The 19,997-nt window shown below is 51.2% G+C and overlaps 9 protein-coding genes and 1 non-coding gene across 10 annotated transcripts; 6 read left to right on the top strand and 4 right to left on the bottom strand.

Moving 5' to 3' along the window:
- Positions 1-15: 15 nt before the first annotated feature.
- cbfA (putative CBF/NF-Y family transcription factor) lies at positions 16-757 on the bottom strand (the record flags this gene model as incomplete). The annotated part of the gene is made up of 3 exons (XM_073718034.1): positions 16-253; positions 355-488; positions 638-757. Coding segments are annotated over 3 exons (492 nt in total), but the record flags the coding sequence as incomplete, so codon positions are not given.
- Positions 758-1,792: 1,035 nt separating this feature from the next.
- Positions 1,793-1,888, top strand: BJY04DRAFT_t154. Its single transcript has one exon. It is a non-coding gene; the product is annotated as a tRNA-Thr (tRNA).
- A 1,089-nt stretch (positions 1,889-2,977) lies between these two features.
- On the bottom strand, positions 2,978-4,045 carry BJY04DRAFT_203133 (60S ribosomal uL29 domain-containing protein). The gene is made up of 3 exons (XM_073713317.1): positions 3,990-4,045; positions 3,784-3,923; positions 2,978-3,500 (listed from the first exon to the last, which is right to left on the bottom strand). The coding sequence occupies exons 1-3, from the start codon at positions 3,990-3,992 to the stop codon at positions 3,260-3,262; spliced, it is 384 nt and encodes a 127-aa protein (XP_073564639.1). The 5' UTR covers positions 3,993-4,045; the 3' UTR covers positions 2,978-3,259.
- A 169-nt stretch (positions 4,046-4,214) lies between these two features.
- Positions 4,215-5,369, top strand: BJY04DRAFT_203129 (putative vesicle transport v-SNARE protein Gos1). Its single transcript, XM_073713316.1, has 3 exons — positions 4,215-4,428; positions 4,513-4,626; positions 4,683-5,369. The coding sequence occupies exons 1-3, from the start codon at positions 4,363-4,365 to the stop codon at positions 5,184-5,186; spliced, it is 684 nt and encodes a 227-aa protein (XP_073564638.1). The 5' UTR covers positions 4,215-4,362; the 3' UTR covers positions 5,187-5,369.
- Positions 5,269-6,552, bottom strand: BJY04DRAFT_174318 (mitochondrial ATPase complex subunit ATP10). Its single transcript, XM_073709292.1, has 2 exons — positions 6,100-6,552; positions 5,269-6,038 (listed from the first exon to the last, which is right to left on the bottom strand). The coding sequence occupies exons 1-2, from the start codon at positions 6,492-6,494 to the stop codon at positions 5,351-5,353; spliced, it is 1,083 nt and encodes a 360-aa protein (XP_073564637.1). The 5' UTR covers positions 6,495-6,552; the 3' UTR covers positions 5,269-5,350.
- Positions 6,553-6,638: 86 nt separating this feature from the next.
- Positions 6,639-9,264, top strand: BJY04DRAFT_203124 (DNA-directed DNA polymerase IV). The gene is made up of 4 exons (XM_073713315.1): positions 6,639-7,198; positions 7,253-7,425; positions 7,474-7,854; positions 7,907-9,264. Exons 1-4 carry the CDS (start codon positions 6,757-6,759, stop codon positions 9,089-9,091), a joined length of 2,181 nt encoding a protein of 726 aa, XP_073564636.1. The 5' UTR covers positions 6,639-6,756; the 3' UTR covers positions 9,092-9,264.
- A 483-nt stretch (positions 9,265-9,747) lies between these two features.
- Positions 9,748-12,938, top strand: BJY04DRAFT_203121 (uncharacterized protein). The gene is made up of 6 exons (XM_073713314.1): positions 9,748-10,621; positions 10,695-11,224; positions 11,269-11,380; positions 11,426-11,793; positions 11,842-12,421; positions 12,472-12,938. Exons 1-6 carry the CDS (start codon positions 10,123-10,125, stop codon positions 12,579-12,581), a joined length of 2,199 nt encoding a protein of 732 aa, XP_073564635.1. The 5' UTR covers positions 9,748-10,122; the 3' UTR covers positions 12,582-12,938.
- A 676-nt stretch (positions 12,939-13,614) lies between these two features.
- On the top strand, positions 13,615-16,201 carry BJY04DRAFT_224658 (uncharacterized protein; the record flags this gene model as incomplete). The annotated part of the gene is made up of 3 exons (XM_073718033.1): positions 13,615-14,373; positions 14,420-15,734; positions 15,786-16,201. 3 exons carry the CDS (start codon positions 13,615-13,617, stop codon positions 16,199-16,201), a joined length of 2,490 nt encoding a protein of 829 aa, XP_073564634.1.
- Positions 16,202-17,003: 802 nt separating this feature from the next.
- Positions 17,004-17,503, top strand: BJY04DRAFT_224657 (uncharacterized protein; the record flags this gene model as incomplete). Its single annotated transcript, XM_073718032.1, has 2 exons — positions 17,004-17,272; positions 17,359-17,503. 2 exons carry the CDS (start codon positions 17,004-17,006, stop codon positions 17,501-17,503), a joined length of 414 nt encoding a protein of 137 aa, XP_073564633.1.
- Positions 17,504-17,715: 212 nt separating this feature from the next.
- On the bottom strand, positions 17,716-19,990 carry BJY04DRAFT_174266 (uncharacterized protein). Its single transcript, XM_073709291.1, has 2 exons — positions 19,555-19,990; positions 17,716-19,510 (listed from the first exon to the last, which is right to left on the bottom strand). Exons 1-2 carry the CDS (start codon positions 19,952-19,954, stop codon positions 17,811-17,813), a joined length of 2,100 nt encoding a protein of 699 aa, XP_073564632.1. The 5' UTR covers positions 19,955-19,990; the 3' UTR covers positions 17,716-17,810.
- Positions 19,991-19,997: the final 7 nt, after the last annotated feature.

Below are 19,997 nucleotides of genomic sequence, written 5' to 3'. Positions count from 1 at the left end.
CCCTTCCTCCCCTACCGTCCCCGCCGTTCCCCCAGACACCGCATTATCAACACCCACTCCCCCACCCTCACTCTTCTCCCCATTCTCAGCGCCACCTTTCGCCGCCCTCGGCTTCCTCTTCGCAGCCTTCGCCTCCTCAAACAACGCAAGCTCTTTCTCAAGCCTCGGCTTGAACCCGTCCAGTTCTAGCTCCGAGAGCGCGGCGAAGACGTCAGCGGGTGTAACAGTTCGTTTCAGGGTTGATTCGTTGGCACTGTTGGCAACAAGCAATGAGATTAGCTTAGATTAGCTATGTCGGAAGAGTGAGAGAAAGGGTGCTGGGTTGAGGGGATTACGAGGAAGGAAGAGACGCACTGTGAAGAGAGGTAGGAGACAAACACCGTCGCGGCCTTTTGGATCGCTAGCACGGCGTCTTTCTGTAGGGAGGTGTTGGGTGGTAGGACGGATTTCGCGAGGCGGATTGTTTGACTGCGGGGGAGGAGGTAGTCCTGTTTTTTGTGGCGGGTTGTTAGTTGGATACATTTATTTTCACGATGTCGTTCGGTGGGGATGCATGGTGGATTGCGGAGGGGGGATGGGGTCGTGAGTGCATGATTGTACAAGACGGAGTGTAGAATGGAGGTTAGGATCAACGGACTTCAATAGATACACCCTCCGCACGGGCTTTCAGCTGCTGCTCTGTTGCTTGGATGGGGTTGGATTTGGAGGGCGGCGTCGGAGCTTCGGGGTCTCCGGCCTGTGGTGAGGCGGAGGACATGTTGCTTGTCTTGCGGCCGTGTGTTGGCTTAGGGGGTGTAGTCCGTGGTTGTGTTGGGCTTTGTTCGGTGTCTTTTGAAGTGAATATTTTAAATGTTCACTCGGACTCGGATTCGGGCTCGGTCCTTGAGAGCGGGGTGTTGTTCGTGTTCGTCGTCGGCGATGGAAGCGGAGGGCGGCTGTTCATATAATGTTTCGAAAATTTTATACGTATTCGAAGCTGTATGTGTGCGATGGAGGCTGAGAGGAGAGGTGACGGTGAGAGTTTAAATTGAAAGAAGGGCAGTTCTTTTGACGCGACGGGACGCGATTGGAGGTGAGTGAGTGGGATTGGATTGGAGGCGCGTGCGGGTCTCGGTCTTGGGGTGCATGAGCATCTCCACCATCAATAGTACAGTCTTCGACTCAATGCGGTTTCTAGGGCATATCCGAACTTCACAAGGCTCCCATGTTGTGACTTGCACGAAATGAAATTGTCCATCTAGGCACTCTTTCTTCTAACAGATACCGCTACATAAAGATCTAACCATGTATAACTCCATCCCAGACCATTCCCACCTTAACAGAAACCTATGCTTCTCCAATTGTTGAACCTATGGCTCTCTTCTAGTCTTTTACAATTCATGCTCATGCGGTAACTGGTTGTCAAGGTTTACCGCGAAGGACAAGAGGGTCGAGACCTCCTGCAAAGTCTCAGCGCTGCGTTGTCTCTATCGAAAGTCTCTGCAGGCTGTTCGTGTGTCTGTCAACCCTACCGCCGTAGCCTAAGTCTCTGCCATTCTTAAGGAGGTTATATTGCGTGCTTCTGGCATAAACCCTCACGCCAGTCTCCAGGATGCTGACGTATTCAAAGTTCGGGAAAGAACTACCTAAACCCACGCACTCGAAAAAGCATATATTTCCTAAATTTGAGAGTTGAAGACTCATACCGTGGTCCAGCCGTTTGATTCTAGATCCGCAGTCAACCACGGTTGAAGGCGCTTGAAAGCTAATATATATTGATAAAGTCTAGCTGAACTTTTATTTAGCGCGAATTGCCCTTGTAGCTCAGTCGTAGTAGCGCGTCACTCGTACTATCCTTTGGGAATAGCTAGGAATGACGAGGTCCTCGGTTCAATCCCGAGTGGGGGCAATTTGATTTTTGTTTTTCTCAACCTTGTACTTTCGTTAAAAGGCAAGTCTGACACTTCACAAGCACCACATATCAGTAGCAACTCTCGAATAGTATGTCTCTGAGCCTCTTCAACGCTCCAGCATAGTGTTGTTTACACAGATCTTATTGGAAAAGATGGCCGCCAAGATTGACAAGTATGTTTTCGGATGGAGGATTGGGAGCACTGTCGATGGAAGTATCTGCGAGTGGTGACTACCTACGGGACAGAGGCTACCCAGTGATTGTTCTTGCACAATTTCGAGAGAGTTGCATGAGAGGGTATGTTAATAGGGGTTCGGGGAAATGCTAGAGGGCCAGTGACAACCCGCCGGGGCTCCGCATCATGAGGGTCAGAATGAATTGCAAGAGCTGCACAATTTTGATAGTTTTACATTTCAGGTCAAAGGAGCCTGGGAATGACAACAGTCAGACGTCTACCCTAGCGGCAAGCACTAATTAGAGGTAGCGCCTTTTCCTCTGTCTGGATATCCTCCCTCCTCTTCCAATGTAGCTCCTCTTGGATGTCAAGGGAAACTCGTGCTAAGCAATAGATTACTTTAGAATCCGTAAACATGCTTGATGGTTGACAAGGCTGTAATATGACTCCGGAAAATTGTATACAAGTACAGAGCCTGTGCCCAGTATGCGCACCCGAAGACCTATATATTTCCTCACACGGCAGCCTCTGGCATCTAAAGAGGGTGCATAATGTTGACATCCAGAAACCACAGATAAAGACCGTTGTTTCCGTTGTATTTTTATAGGAACTTCTAGCAATAGTACATCGGTTTATTGAGCCGGTCCTCTTGTCTCGCCAGGGGATTGGCAAGACGGGCTCCGGCGATTGGAATAGGCTCCACTGCAGTAGACAAAACAATGCTCGAGATCGAAAGTTGATACCACCAGGCAGTAAGAATCGATGGCTACAGACTATGCTCTAGGCCTGACGCTGGCGTGGGAATTATCCCTTCAATCCCTTGCTGTTGACCATCTTTTTTTTTGCTAGCCACTGCAAGCAGATTGAAATCATTGAGAGCGAATGGGAAAGGTGAAGTAAGATTGAAGGCATTAGTGTCGTTGCAAGCAAAGGATTTATTCAGGATCGACCTGCATCTTTTCTTCTAGATACATAATCCATGTCTTTTATGCTTAAAGACCTCCTGCTCCAAAGAAGAAAACAAGGAAGGCCATTTGTCAAGGTTCATCCCGACGTCCCAGAACTCCATCATCAAGGTCCAGACTCGATCCCGTTTTTCATCCCTTATCGAATTTACGCCTGTGAATCAACTTGTCAGTCCTGCTTTCGAGTATGTTTGTTGTCTCCGTCTCATTCTATTGATAGAACGAGAGTTATTGCTGGCGTACCTTGATGGCGTACTTCCGCTGGGGGAAGTGGATCTCCTTCTTGCGCTGGCGCTCGGTCTTGAGGGTAGCCTCGTGCTTGGTGAGGCGGCGACGGATGGCGCGAGTGTGCTTGGGGCGGAGGTCAAGAGGGAGGTACTTCTTGTTCTTGTAGAAGAGGCGGAGCTGAGCGCGCTGGTTGGCGTTGATGACGGTGAGGACACGAGCGATCGACTTGCGGACGTCGTGACTGTGGGAAGATCAGTATTGTTGCTTTCTTCGAGTTTGTGTGGTTTTGTTGGATGGAATTCATTGTGAACGTGGTCGAATGCGCGCGGTGGTTGGTGGGATTCCGTCCTTATGCCATTTTTAAATCCCTTCTCTTGAAAATTGTTCGCTTTGATCGCCTTATAGTTCCAATTCCAGTTCTGCCGATTTGTTGTTTCGCCATCCGACCACGCACATTCTTCCCAATCCAAATTTTACATCCGGGGTATTTGTATCGCAAACTGAACAAGGGGGATCAAACGCACATCCTCTGGGTCTTTGAAGAGGCACCGCCGGTGATCTTCTGGACGCGGAGCTGAGCAAGCTCAGTCCTCAACTCATCGAGCTGCTTGGTGAGATCATCCTTGCTCTTTCCCCAGAGCTGACCAGCCTTGACCTTGGAAGACTATCAAAATCAAATTAGCATTCCTCTACCATTGCCATAATATCCGCTCATAAACACTGTACATACCATGGTGTGCGGCTTCTTGTCGAATGGTTGATTGTCGTCGACGTGAGGGTTGAAGATGGACCGGGTCGATTTGGGGAAGTTCTGTGGGACTAGGGCTTTTTTTCTGCCTTGGCGTCGGTGCGGCGCTAAGCGGGCACAATCACGTGATCTGCTTTTGGTTGTGGCGGTGCGGCGGGCGGTGATGACGAGGATGTCCGAATCGGGAACTGGGCTGAGTTGCGGACGGCAGAGCGTTGGTACTTGGTGTACCTATTTGATAAGAAGACCGTGCTGATCCCGCTGGACGGAGCGTTGGCAGGATTACGATTGCATTTGAGCGATTCAATACTCTGTTATACACCAAACAAGACCTTTCCAGTTGACTTTTCTATCTATGGCTTCAAGTGGTTCCTCCGGGTGGGCACAGCTCCGGACAACGGCTCGATCTCTTGAGACCCAGGTACGTCGCAGACAGTGGGCTTGCTGTCAAGAGGCACTCTGCCAGTCTCGGTATGATGCGAAATGCTTACAATTTCAATTCTAGACCGAGGGCCTCTTCCATACCTACTCCCAGTATGCCTCGATGACGAAGCTCCCTCCGCAACCCTCAGAAGACGAATCCCGAACAGAATCCCAAATCAAAGATCTCCTAGAGAAGGTACAATAGCCCTCAAGACTCAAATCCACATCGTGAATCGAATCTAACCATCCTAGCGCGAATCCTTAAACGCTCAACTCGCCCGCCTCCTCGACTCCGAAGCAACCCTCACCTCCTCCGCCGTCAAGCAAACAAACCTCACGCGCCATCGCGAAATACTCACAGAACACAAACGCGAGCTTATTCGCCTCACATCTTCGATTTCCGAATCACGAGACCGCGCAAATCTCCTCTCGAATGTCCGCTCCGACATTAATGCCTACCGTTCTTCGAACCCCGCCGCCGCAGAGGCAGAGTACATGCTCGAGGAGCGGCGCCGGATTGATCAAAGCCACGGTGTAATAGATGGAGTGCTGAGTCAGGCCTATGCGATAAACGAGAACTTTGGGCTGCAAAGGGAGACGCTGACGAGTATCAACCGGAGGATTGTCGGGGCTGCGAGCCAGGTTCCGGGTGTCAATGCGTTGATCGGCAAGATTGGGAATAAAAGGAGGAGGGATGCCTTGATCCTTGGGGCCTTCATTGGAGTTTGTTTCCTGGTGTTACTCTTGTTCCGGTAGCGCTTGAAAACTACCCTCTGTATATTGCCTCAGCTCTTTGGCGTTGTATGGGATGGCTTATATCTATTCGTTTCTCCTAATGAGGAAGTTAATAATGGGCTCGGAGTTGTGGTATTTGGGCTACTTGCATATCTTACATCTCACTATTATATGTACATACATGATTAACGCCTATGTTCGACAACTCGAGGCTTCTTCGCATCCTGCCCTTGTAGTTGCCATGCTTCCGCTGGGACTTCGGAATTCAAACTGATCTTCCGCTCCTGAATCAGTCTTCGAACACCATTGTTCAAAGCTTCCTGCTCCTCGGGCTCAGCAGGCCCACTCCCAGCCCACCGGATACGGCAGTTCTCATCCAGAAGATACACATATCCAACCTTGCTATTCATCAAGCCAATAGCCTCCTTGAGACCATCGTCGAGACCTTTGCGCACCAGAAAGTATCTTTCATGTTGTTCCACCGCCATCTTGTTCCGCATCCGCCACATGAACATGTGAATCAACCCCGCCTTGAGCGCATTCTCCTCCAAATTGATATCAACCTTCTGCACGAGCTTGCTACCGCTTTCAAACGCTTCATAGAGACCGGGGTTTAGTTTAGGACCGGTGAAAGTATTAACTTGGCTTTCGGCCCAGACACTCGAGAACAGAGTAACGACGGAGACTTTGCCGCGGAGGATTGATGTCGTGTTTTGCGGCTCTTTCGGTGAAGCGAGCGTTGCTCCGTACAGGTTAGGGAAGTAGAGGGCTTTGTCGCGCTTGAATAGCCGGGTATTGGACATGAATGTCTTTCCTTCATTGTACCGCATGTTCGACCATTCCCGGAAGTATGGTTTGGCGACTTGTCTCGTCCTGGTAGTGAGATAAATGATTAGTTTATGCTCGGTCGAATATACATAATGTAGTATCGTACAGTTCCTTCCGGCGCTCAATATGCCTTTCATAATTGACAAAATCGTCTCGTCGTTCTCGTAAGGACCGCGAGTCGATTCCGGTGTTCTGACCTTCTTGCGGCGGGATTGCTGTACCAATTGGTCGGTCTAGGATTGGGATTGGCTCTTCATCGCTGGGTGAATGCGCTTTCGGTGGCGCTGCCTTCGGGGAAACATTCTGCTGGAACTGGAGTTTTCTTGTTGTCGGTGCATCGCTCGAGGCCGGCTTCTCGGTGTTGTTCTTGGTAGCATAGTGCCGAAGAGAAGGTCGAGACCGGAGTGCAGTCGCACCGCGTAGCTGGCAGCTGAGACAGCGGCTGCTTTGTAGGAGCGATGGCTCTAGGAAGGCCGAAAGAAGCGCCGAAGGTCTCATCATTGTAGCTACCACTCGTCCACTGTTGTTGATATCTCGGCAAGCTCACTTTTGGCCGCCTCCGAAAGAGTGGAATAAATTGATCCCGTGACTTGGCGACATTTTCGTGCCGGCTCGACACGTGAACTTCTGCCTACAACCTGTACCGTGTCACGACCGCATTAAACCACTGGTTTCAAAGAAACTCAGAATCAACCCTCTCAGATTCGTATTTGCTAGGTAACTGGCGGGAGTTTGAACCTATGGCTGACCTGACATCAGATGGATGCCTGGTTCATTCACCAACTCTCAGATGTCACGGGTGACAATGACAGAGAAAGAGGCCTTTTTTAGTGGCCTTGACAGGCTGTATCGTTCTAGTGATGACTCTGAAAGTGAATTCGATTGTCTATTGAGGAGGTCACGGCTGGAGGATGGCAAAACATCATTCGCTGGTTCTTGCCATGTTCAGGAAATCTCACATTCACCTCACCTTTTCCCTACGAATATAAAACCACCGTCTGGTGATGGGGCCACGCATAACAAATCTCTCGTCCCACCTTCAGCCTTAGTATCGATAATCGAGATTGAAGAACCTGAACTGGTTCTCCAAGATATGGGGAGGTCTAAGAAACCAGCAGATCGTAAATCCACCGCGAAGCGCAAGCGAGCGCCACCCCAGAAGATCATTCCGCAACATCCTCAGATCTTCAAGAACCTCGTATTTTGTAGGTCATCTAGCTGTCACTTCTTCGCATGCTCTTACTGACTTGGGGTCATAGTCTTTTTCCCGAATAATGATACTTCTCCGCTACGACGAATTCGGATCCAGAAATCCCAGGAATACGGCGCTGTTTGGGCTCGAGAAAGGGATCATGGCATTACCCATTTCATTATTGACAAAGAAATTGGATTTGAGGAGTTCATGAAACACATGAAGCTTGGACCCATTCCGGTTTGTGACTGGTAGTTCGCGACTCTACTTTATTGCTGACTCCTACAGTCGACTGTTGCTCTAGTCAACGACGGCTACCCGGCCGAGTGCATCAGGTTCGGCCGCGTTTTGTCTGTAACGCTGGCCAGATTCCATGTCAAAGGAGCTCCCTCTCCGGCCAAAGCTGCTGAGCCGACTAAACCACCCCCCATCCAGCCCCCGGAGGCGGAAAGCTCATTGCCACTGAAACCGTATCGAAAAGAACAGGCACAGACTCAAGAGTCGACACACTCTACGGAAGGCCTCGAAAAGCCTCCTATGTCGGTTCAATTGCCCCAGGTAGAATTTCAGGAGGAGGGTCCGGAAGAGATAGTTCACGATAGTTTTCTTGACCGTGAACATGATGCTCTGGATGATCTGATAGCGGAGGTCAAGGCCACTGAACATCTGGTATGTTTGTGATGAGTCATATCTCATTACACTTTCTTACGCTTTGATATAGCCGTTAGACCCTCTGGAAGCCGCCGAAGATGACAATACATCCGCCGAAGAATCTGGTGATGAAACCTCCGACGAATCGCAGACTATGCGAGGGAATCATAAGAGAAGAAAACCCTCGCATGATGAACGGACTGCACCCGAGTCGTGGCAGCAAAAGTTTGCTTGCATGCAGAAGCACGACTCGACCTCAAATGCGAAAAATCCTAACGCGAGAACCATTGAGGTGCTACAACAAATGCTCGAATACTATACACGGACTGCTGATCACTGGCGGACCTATGCATATCGCAAGGCGGTCAGTGCCCTCCGTAAACAGCCAAAGAAGATAATGAACCGCGCCGAAGCCATTCAGATACCTGGTATTGGCACACGGTTAGCAGACAAAATTGAAGAGATCGTGCTCACCGATCACCTTCGCCGCCTAGATCATACGAGCAACACAGCCGAGGACCGTCTACTCCAGGAGTTTATGGGTATTTATGGTGCTGGACTATCACACGCGTCTAAGTGGATAGCTCAAGGCTACAAATCGTTAGAAGACCTAAAGGCCAGAGCAACGCTTACCCGGTCACAGCAGATTGGACTCGAACGCTACTATGATTTTTCCCAAAGGATACCTAGGAGTGAGGTCCAGAAACACGGAGATTTCGTGCGACGTGTGGTTCAAAAGGAGAGTCCGGATATGGAGGTCATTATTGGAGGATCCTACCGACGTGGAGCAGCAAACTCTGGTGATATCGACCTGATCATCACGAGACCTGACATAACTATCGAGGAGATTCGGGCACTAATGCTGGATAATGTTGTGCCGCAGCTTTTCGAGCAAGGTTTTCTTCAGGTTGGCCTAGCTACTACTTCGCGCAATGATGGGTCAAAATGGCATGGTGCGTCAAAGTTGCCGGACGGTAAACTCTGGCGACGAATTGACCTGCTATTCGTTCCTGGTTCAGAGCTCGGGGCTGCCTTGATCTACTTCACAGGAAATGACATCTTCAATCGCAGCATCAGGCTCCTGGCGAGCAAGAAGTCCATGCGACTCAACCAAAGAGGTCTCTATGCGGATGTGTTGCGTGGGCCTCAGAGGGTAAAGTTGAATGAAGGGCGACTTTTGGAGAGCCGAAGTGAACGGCGAATCTTCGAGCTCTTGGGCGTACCGTGGCGACCACCAGAGCACCGTATACCATGAAGTGTTGAAAGTCACTCTGGCGGAGCCTGGCGGAGTCAGTCAATACTCTTTTAAGCAACAGTTTCCATGCAAAATGCGCCACGTTTAGTCTGGCAATGTGCTGTTATGTACCTTTTCCTTTTATTTTTACCATGACACAAAAATACTCTTACGATTATTAATGAGATAACGAGTCAATGAGATTTGCTTCTCGCGCTGGATCCTGCATGGAAAACAAGAACACGCACTATGTATAAAAAGAAAACCGCATAAAAAGCGGTCACCAAATCAGAGTAGGGTTTTAGTAGGATTATTGAGGATCTGCTGTGTAGTGTAGGAGTTTGTGTAGGTATTTGTGTGTGTGTGTGTGTGGCCAGTCGTACAGAAACTTTGCAGTCTCATACCAAAGGTGCATTCCCTGGCAAGCGAGCGAAAGGACTCCTCATGCCCCTGGTTTGTCCTCTCCCGACTCTGTCTCATCCCCTCCAAATTCCAGCCTCTGCAGATAATTTGCTCAATCTCGCTGGTCACCGATCTCATCACCGCCTTATATGCGGTGAAGCGCATCGTCAACTGTACCCAACCCCAGCTCGTGAATGTGAGGCGGCAGGTGCCAGACCGCCCTTGCCGAATTCCTCGTTTTGCCGCTGCTTGCAACGCTCTTCCTCCATCCCACTCTGCAACTGCACTGGCTGTCTGCGTTCTCTAGGCTATTTTTGCCATCAATTCTAGCTCTCACAGCATCGGTTTCTACTGATTCTATTCCCCTCGCAGTTATCATTGTTTTGGTGGTTGTACTTGTCTTCCCACTCCTGCACCGCCCGTGACCGTCTTTCCCTTTTTTGCCATCCACAATATACCTTGCCTTGTGTGCGTCACAGCTATCCCACTATAGTGCCTAGGTGGATCGAGTATCACAGTGCTATCGAGACTAGAGACTGCTCAGGCCCTCTTGAAACTCCAATATCAGGCCTTTGTGCTCGTGAACTGTCCTCGAATCCCTCTCCTCCGCCTTCAATCCGCCCTTCGAATTCTGCCACGCAATCGGGACTATGGGTCGCAAACCCAACCAGCTCATCCTCGAGTTCTTCATTCGAGGCCAAAAACTCGAGGACGCCAGTAATCGATACCAGCATACGTGCAAGGCGTGCGGCGAGAAGTTCCCAAAGGGCCGCATCGACAGCCTCACCAATCACTTAGTGAAGAAGTGCCAGGCAATCCCGCTACGGGACCGACAACGCGTTCTGTTGCGACTCCACGAGCTCCCAGACCTCGCTGAGGGTGACCAGAACAAAGACCCCAATGCTGCTGGACAAGGCAAAGGCAAGTCCTCTGACGTGCCTTACACGACGCGACAAAACTTTGACGGTCTGAATGTGCTGGCGGAAGCGTCAAGACAGGTAGGTGCTTCTGACAAGCGGGGTCCTGCTTATACCCAATCCGTTACCGTTGGAGGAAAGACCGTTGTCGTCGACCCTGCGCTCGAGGCCGAAGGTTTTCAAGGCCATCCTGCGCAGCCTGACCAGATGGATGAAGATGTGAAGATTCCGGGTATGTGTCGGTTCTTGCTTGCGTTATTTTCCCTTTCAACGCGCTAATGCTTATTATTTTTTTTTTGTCTCAGTATCGCCCCAATCGCCCACGGACGCGACGGTGATTCCTGCGCTTCCTACCACCGGCTCGCTTGATCCAACATCGTCTGCTTCTCCACCACTGCCAGAGACATCTATGACTCCCGACCCGAACGCCACTTCTCGGCAGTCGCAGCTCTCTATGATCGCCGCATCTGCTAGTGAAATGGTACCTCACGGCCTCCCGTTGGATCATGATCCTAGTCTTGGATTTTCTGACGGTTTGTCTAAGATGGGTTCTGCTTGGAACCAACAGCTCTCGACGCAAGAACAACTGCTATTCGACAGCCTTCAAGAGCATGACCCGTCGCTGACCGCAGCGACCCAACGCGCAGCCTCCTTTCCTCGCCCGATAGCAATGAACCCGAATTCTCAAGCGAAAGGTTTCGTGAACGAGTTTGGCAATTCGACCAAACCCGCCAAGCCCAAGGTTCGCGGCCGATTTTCCGCAGCTAGACGCAGAGAGGTCCAGGAAGTGAGGAAGCGAGGCGCGTGCATACGCTGTCGTATGCTCAAGAAACCTGTATGTTCTATCAAGTCTCTAGGTTACGAGTACTAACTGCTTAGTGCTCCGGCGACAGCCCGTGTACTACGTGTGCGAGTGTTGAAAGTGCGCGTCTGTGGAAACACCCGTGCATTCGCACTCGGATTGCGGAAGAGTTTGAGTTATACAATGCTAGTATGTGTGTCAATTCCGTTGCCCTGCAAAGACTGACAATGTTAGACCTTCACGCCACCCTGGCCTATCACGACGTCAGCAGTATCAGAAACCAGGTCAAATTTGACCACTACGCTGGCCGTATTGAGGTTACTCATTTTGAGGAGAGCTTGGTTTTCGTCACCTTTAGTGGGCTTCAAGGCCACAAAGCCTCTACATCAACGCTTGATCCCCAGCTTCAGGCTCTCGGGGATGACCCACAGTTCCAGGGACCTCTCCAGGAAATCTACCTACTGGACAGCGATCAGGATGACTTGCCAGGCAAAATAGAAATGTACATCAAAAAGACCGCGCCATTCTTTTACGAGCGCGAAGCCTCCGAGGTTATGAGACCTACCTTGTTGCTCGCGGCAGAGCTTGCCCAGCAGAAAAAGGTATGTTACTTGTCAATCTGAAAGACTTCCTGCACTAATATCCTGCAGGACGTGCTCTTAGAACGAGTGCTGGAGCTGTGGGTTGCCACACATATTTTAGTTGACGCCGAGCTGCACTGGAAGACTTTCAGCAACCCGACCCTACCCCCTGCCTCCTTGCACTCGCTTGCGCAAACCACAGACGATGGACGAATTCCCATTGACGAGATCACAAATGCCGAGTCGTATGCGCTATTGTGCGGTCAGTTGCGATCTGCAACAGAGAAGCGCGCAGCGTCACTTAGCAAGTCGGTGATGAACGACCTAGAGCGGAGGCTTCTCCAACGCCAGCAGAGCGGCTGGTTCGAGACCTTCCTTGTTTCTCTCATTCTCTTAAACTGTGTCGAGAGGACGTGCTGGCTGTTCCGGTCCTGGGATGACGAGAACTTTGCTCAACGATGGCCCCTTGACAAGCGGCCCCCCTACTACGCGACGCAAGGCGATCGGTTCTCGGATATCTTGCATATGCTCTTGAAGATGCGGAGTCTGCCACCCAAGGCAACCCCACTGCCGGACAGCGGGATCTTGAAGGCTGTAGACGGCAGTGATGAGAACGCGATTCGCTGGTTTGAGATGATTAAGATTTCCCGTAAGTTTATCCTCACGGCCACATTTGACACCGGGCTAATGAGACTTTAGCACTCTTCCTTGAACAGCGCCAAAACGCAGCATTCGACCCAACTGATTCTCGCTCACTCGATTTGCGATACGGAGCAAAGTTGCTGCCACCTGCGAATGTTTACGCGTGAGCAGACATGGTGACGGTATTGATGAGCTCTCCAAGCAGATCTCCTGGCTCGATGTAAATCAGCTGGGAGACTCTCGGGCTGTACCCTACGTTTCTTTCGTTACTTATGTTCTTCTATCATGTATCTTTATTTAATGGGCTGGACACGAGTTGTTTTGGGGCGGATTTCACAGAAAAGGACAGAGTTTGATTTATGAGGAAGACGGGGGTAAATTGAGCCTTTATTTTCGCTTCTCCTCTGCTACCTGTGGACTATCACTATAGTATTTGAGTCCATGATGATGTTCCTCTTGAGCTACTATAATTGAAACAACTATAATTATCCAGTATATAGACTAAATGCTGAATGTAATTTCCGTTCATCTTCCTCGGCACAAGGCGCGAAAACATTGTGCAATGGAGATAAAGATCAGCAAAGTTAAGCCAGAACAAGGCAGACTAGAGCAGGCTAAATGGGTGTTAATCACAGGAACCTTTCGAAGATTTGGGACGCGATCTTTGCCTGTTTTGGTTGCCATCAGGAGAATTCGCAACGGCTTAGGGATTATTTTCTTCAGCTATACAGTACAGTTGGTGGTAATCGTATAATTATTTACCCCCATAATTGTTAATATTATTGCTCCCAATCCCGCCTCAACTGTTGGGCCTCACTTTTCTTGCTTTCTTTGTCCTCAAAGCAATCGAGCTGACGCTTGTCTCACATTGTCAATCGCTGTCCGTCGTGTGTCTTCTGCCAGATCAGTCTTGTCCTTGCAGCTCGTCCATCCCCTGCAGCTCCAATCTCTCTCAAAACGGACCTGATTCACCGTCGCGCGACGTTCCCAGATGGCCTCTGCCTAGCAAGAAACAAAGGAAGAAAAGGGGGGAACAAGAGCTATCGTGGATTTTGTTTACACCACCTTCAATAATTTGTCTCCCTCGTGCATGCAGTGTTGCCGGCCCAGCACAAATAACAAACAGCGTGGTTCTAGTGCCGCGCTGCGCAGACAGAAAGTGATACATCATTTCTCATACATATATCAGTTTCTGTCGCCATGTATTCGACACATCACCAGCACCCTCCACCTCCCATTCCGCCGTCGCCGACCCTCTCGAACCCCGATATGATCCTCCCCTTCGACGACAACGAGCGCGAAAATTCCACGCCTTCTCCGCCGTTCAACCTCCCCTCGCTATCACACCTGCAATCGTTTTACGAAAATCGAACGAGCTACACGAACGGATCATATAATAATACCAACAATAATAATAATCATAATAATAATTTGGACCCGACAAGGAACTCCGCGCTCAGGACCGCTCAGGGTGCCCAGAAAAAACCGTTCCCGCGCCACACGTGGATGCACGAGGGCCACGATGCAGCGAGCCGACGCTTGTCAGATATCGGGGAGGAGGACTCGACGTCACCGTTGCGGTATGGAGGAGTAGGTGTGAATGGGAGGAACGCGCAAGGTACCCCGCGACAGAGCCGTGTTTTGGATTCGCCGCTTTCGCTCCGCGGGCCGGACAACTCTGATGCTGCGGAACCAAGGGCGCATAGCAGTTCGTCTGGCGAGACCGTGAGCGCTGCCAATGAGACTTCGTCAAGAGAACGAACAAATTGTCGCGCGGAGGGTGTGCCGCAGGGTCGTGCATCAGGGGAGCGTCAGCGTCGCGCTGTCCCTGGGCCGTCGAATGTGCCGGCAGGCGTGAGCGCGCCTTCGGCCGGTAATGAGAAAGATGGCTCTGATGCGACAGTCGTTTTAGAAAGTGAGGCGGAGAGGATTCTGGAGAACGCGAAGAAGCGGTTGTCGGTACGTTTATCGCTGAGGTATGGGAAATTGGTGCTGACCTTTGCAGCTTATGGAAGGGAACCTGACGCGAGCGCGCTCAACAATGCGCTCGACTACGCCATCGATGTCCCCGTCACCAGCACCTTCCTCGCCGGGACTAGGACAGCCCGTCGGGGGGCTGTACCAATCAATCCATCGTGCGGCTGATCGCAGGTCGTCCGCGCTTCGACCACGACAAGCGCAAAGTGGCCAGGATACAAGCAGTAATCGGCACTCTCGAGTGTACAGCGAGACCAACTTGCCGTCGAATCAGCCCAATGTTGAGACTCGCCTTTCCCGCTCCGTGAGCGCCATGGGCTCGAGCACCAGTTCCAGCTTTCACAACGACGAACGGTCCTTCCATTATGCACCGACTCGGGCCTATTTGACCCACCGATCTTCAGTCTCAGCCATGCAGCAGCATTCGGATCGGCCTAACGAGCGCGAGCCATCCGACTCTCCTCAGGAATACGAAATCGAGGAAGAGATTACGATCTCTAATATGGATGACTTCAACTCGGCGTACCCCGTTCTGGACCCTCCTTCTCGATCCCAGTCTCAGCTCCAAGTACGAGATCTGAAGGACCAAATGAAGGGCCTGCATATTAAGATATCAACGCTGAAGGTGAAAGCGCAGGAGGACAACCTCCGACGGCGGAGTCTACAGAGTCTTCGCACACCGAGCCCTTTGACCGCTGCTACACACTGGTACGCAAACCCTCTAGAGCAGAGTGCGAGGAATAGCCACCTGCATCCCAGCGCGGGATACGGATACGCCCTCGAGTCTCCTATCAGCAGTCAAGGCAGCGGCCATACGTCCAGCAGCAACACTGACTCAACGCTCTTGGTCCCGGACACTATCTCTGAGCCGAGGCGATCCACGGATGAAGTTGTTCTACCTCCATTCGAGCTAACAGACCACGAAGACGAACGCTCAACCGCCGAAAGCCTGTACGAAGACGCGGAGGAGCACTATTCCGGAACCAGATCCCCCGAGTCTGAAATTGACCGCGAAGCACTAGAAGAAATCCTCCGTGAACCTCTAGACGAAGATCTCGCGCTTGACGATACACCACACGAAGAGCGCGAGGACGCCTTTGACTACGAGCACTTCATCCTGCACAGCGCGCTAGGAAACTACACCCAGGCGCGCCTGCGCCGACAGAGCAACGGCTCAGAAACGTCAGTGGAAACAACCCGGCCCATCCGTGAGCGCCGCTCGATACGTCACTCCCGGTCGAACAGCGCAAACTCGCTATCTACCGTCGCTACCTTTGCGACCGCCGCGGAGGGACGGGACGATATCGAGAGTGTTCTCTACTGGGACCGCAAGTTCAACGACGGTATTACATCCACCAACCACTCAATTGATCAAGAAACTAATTATGTTATAGAAATAAACCACCGTTACGTCGAAGAAGACCGCTCTCTTCCCCATGCGTCTCTCGACACGCAACGCCCCGACTCGTCAACACTTGAAACACCCCGTAAATCACGCATAGTCGAGACCCTCTCGTCTCAACGCCCGGATTCCGCAGCCACCGGCTCCGCAACACCAACCTCGCTAGCCTCGTCGCTCGTCTCGACCGTCCGGGCAGCAGCAAGTCCCTACCCGAATTCCGCGAACGGGAAGCTTGGGATTAATGACGATGATACGAAATTACTGGAGCTGCTTTTCAAGAGTTTGGGCGATGTATGCATGCAGTTGCAGGAGTTGACAATGACTGAGGGGTATGATGAGAAGCAGGCGAAGTTGTTGAGGAGGCGGCTGGAGGCTGCGAGGAGGGTGCTAGATGGGGAGTTGGATTGATCAGGTACGGTGTTTCAGGTGCTCGATGTGGATGGATATAGTAATGCGGGGGGCATAATGTGGTGTGGCTTGTTGATGATACCCATATATATTTATATATATTCTATTCTATTAGTTAATGTTTATATGAAATATTGGTATATCCTTGTGATTGAAGTCACAGCCCTATATCTAACCACTGTAGCTTTATGTGCTTGGGTATCGATACCTTTATTATTCAATTTCGAATACTGATGAGTACACACGCGTCGTCTGATTGTGGTCCTCGAGAAACTAAAGTCAGGGGTAATTAGGATATAAGTGAATCCTGTATTAGTCTTGCAACGGTACACTGTGGCTTCTCACAGATGTATACATATATATATCTTGAAAGCTTCATGAGAATTTTGCTCTTCAGGGCGTAGACTCAATAATCTTTCTTGCACTCTTGATCCTTCCATACTAGTTAATGTACGGGAAACTCCGAGAGCAGAATTATACCCCGGTATCTACCTGCCTGTTGTGGTCGAGTCAACTGTATAAAAGTATACTCCATTGATGATTGAACCGTGAAATATTGCCCCACCGCACGTGTCAACGCGCCCACGCGAATCACCTTCCCAATCAGGAATCATATCAACTATCAACCCCTCCACCATCACCCATTCCTCACCCCCATCACTACATCCAAACTATACCCACACAATACCTCTTAAAATCTTCAGAAACACCCCTAATACCACCTGTCAAACCATAAGCAGCCACTGAAAACAACAAAAGCGGCCAATCACCCCCCCAGCGCAAAAGAAAACCGCAGAAAAAAATGACAAACCGCCGCCTCCTCATCTTCCAAGAAGTGACCACGCCTTCTACAGGCGCAAACCCGCTAACCCCCTCCCCCCACACCCCGGGCCTCAACTCATCCTCCAGCCAGTTCCAAACCCAGTACACCCCAGTCAACAAACTCGGCCTGCCGATTTCCGGGCCGGGGTCTCTGCCCGAGGGACTGGGGGTGGGCAGTCTGCTGAGTCTGCCGCTGAGGGTGATTATGGCGTTTACGGAGATTTTTAATGGGGTTAAGTATAAAGGGTGGTATGTTTTGCTTTATTTCTTCTCTCTGGTGATGGAGATGGAGAGGGGGGTTGTTGATTGTGGCTGATGCTGATGGATGCGTGTAGGTCGATTGTTGCGGCGGGGCCGTATAATGATCCGACGTTGGGGGTGAGTTCGCCTGGGGGGACGGGGAAGTTTTATGCTGTTGTGTTGGAGCAGGTTGGGGGTAGTTCTGGGGCGGGTTCTGGCGGGGATGTGATGGGGTCGTGAGGTCTTTGATTCTTTTCTTTTGATGAAGGAGGAGGGTGTATGCTGTGTTTTGTTGGGCTTGGGTGATGGGTGTTGTATGATTGACTGATCGCGGATGATGTTGTACATGGGGTGCATTCTGTATTAATTATGCTCGCTGCGATGGATGGACGAGGCGGATGTAAATGGTTCTTTCTCGAAATATACCCCCTGTTATTGTTCGGTGATCAAGACCTGAGACTCGCTTGAGTGAATGGATATTATAATGACGGCCATGCTTTTCTGTACACTAAAAATAGGGAATAAATATGATATAACAAAACGGTATCTATATCTTCTCAAGCAACAGCCTCGCCCCACTACTCGCGGGCCCCTTCTCCCCCTTAAACGCCTGCTCCAGAGCCTTCTTGCCCTTTTTCAGTGCCTTCAATAACTCGCTCTTCTTCTCAAAGTCCTCGGACTCCGTTAGCGCAACAATAACATACACATTCGACCCAGTCGCCCACTCCATCAGCTCTCCGGAAATCTGCTCATACAGCAGACCGTGGAAGTTCAGTGGGGGCTCGACCTTCTCGACCTTCTTCTCAGCAGGGTTGAACCGACCACCCTGGACGAGTGACTTGAGCGTCCGTCCAACGAAAGGCGCGTCCTTGGTGTCGGAGCAAGACTTCGCCGCAACAGCAACAGCTGCTAACGCGGCGTCCTTTTTCCCGTCTGAGTTGTCAGCGTCAAAGAGGACTTCTGTGAGGAACTGGCATCCGAAGCTGGTCTTTAGCAAAGTATCTGCGCTGGCGGTGATGAGATCGAGGAGGGTAGGAGAGGCGGCTTTGACGAGTTCTTGGCGGCGAATGGCGGGGTCCTTCTTCGAGGTCTCCTTTCGGATTTCACGGACTTCAGCGAGGACTGCCTGGTCTTGCTCGGGTAGGAGCCACTTGACCTTTTCGCCGGCGAAGGGGTAAAGGATGGGAATGCGGGCTGTGAGGTCTGTGACTTGGAAGAGGAGTTCCTCTGTGCGAGCCTCCTCGTCCATGGACTGGTTGAGGAGTTCGGGGAAGACAAGCTTGGCGGTGAGCTTGGTGTCGTCGATAACTTCGTAGGCGGATAGGAGGACGAGATGTCCGTTGAGGTCGCCGGCCATCATCTTGATGGTGTCGCGATAGAAGCGGGTGAGTTGTTTGCGGTCCTTGGCGGAGGAGTATGCGAGGGCGAGGGACATGAGGCGGGCGCCGGACTTGGTGAAGGCAAGGTTTTTGACGAGGTCGCCCTCCTCATCTCCCTTGATGAGTTCGATGAATTCGTTGGCCTCGGTCGTGCCGGGTTTGACGTTGAGGAAATATTGGAGCATTGCGTCGTGGAGGAGGGTGAAGCCGGTGGCTTTCTTCTGAATCAGCTGGTTGATAAGCTCGAGGAGGAAATGCATGATCGGGGAGCGCTTGGCTGGGTCCTCTTCGAGAATCTTGGAGAGGTCGGAGGTCGGGTTCTTGCTGGTATCGCGGAAGATTGCGAACTCAGGCCCGTACCATTCCCGGAGGAGGTGGGCTTGTTGTTCCTGTGTAGCGACTGTGCGGTAGATATCGTCCAGAATCCACGAGCCCTCGGGGTGGCGGATCAACCGCTTCACCTTGCCGTAGAATTCGCCGATAATCAGATCCCGGATCTCGGTGTCGCCGTGCACAATCAGCTTGCCAATCAAGAACTTGGCATACTTGCTCTGCGCCAACTCAACGTAGCTGCCCTTGAGCTCCTGACCGATCTGCTTCCGCTGCTCCGCATTGGCATATTTCAGTGCCGTCTGGATAACACGAACGGAGTCGTGCTTGAAGACAAAGTCCTTGACCCGGCCAGTGATAATATCGAACAGCTCCGCGATGAGCTTCTTTCTCTCTTCCAACGGAACGTGTGACTTGCGGCGCAAGCGCTCCCACAGTTTCTTCGACCGGGCGATCTGATCGGCGTTGGGCTTCGCGGCTTTGCGCTCTTGCTGGAGAGCTTTTTGCTTGATGTGCGATTCGCGGGAGGAGGTTTTATCTGACCTGTTAGCAAAATAGAGAATTGGAGTCGGAGGAACATACTAGCTGTATCGTCGGGTTTTTTCTCTTGAGACTTTGAGACCGGCTTTGATGTCTTCTTGCTTTCGGCTTCGACCTCCTCCTCGTCGTCATCCTCCGCATCGATATCACCCATCTCAGCATCATCCTCAAGATCATCCGCGTCCTCAATGTCGGAATCTGAGATACCGCCGATATCAAAATCGTCCTCTTCAGAGTCTTCCTCCTCCTCTTCGACGTGCTTCTTCTTGGAAGCCTTCTTGTCCTTCTTTTCAGACTTTGAATCCTTTCCCTTGGTTGCCTTCGAGCTCTTCGGGGCCTTCACTGGGGCGGACTTGCTCTTCGATGGAACGGCAGTCTTTGTCTTCGTGCGCTTGCCATTGCGGTCTTCGCCGGTATCGACGCGGCGCTTTACTCCGACCATTTTGAGATATTTGACAGAAATGGAGTAAAATAATTGAATTTAT

Source organism: Aspergillus karnatakaensis (genome assembly GCF_047715665.1).
Source record: "Aspergillus karnatakaensis strain CBS 102800 unplaced genomic scaffold BJY04scaffold_96, whole genome shotgun sequence".
NCBI lineage: Eukaryota > Fungi > Ascomycota > Eurotiomycetes > Eurotiales > Aspergillaceae > Aspergillus > Aspergillus karnatakaensis.
Note: the sequence above shows the minus strand (reverse complement) of the source record. Positions and strands in the feature narration are given on the sequence as shown.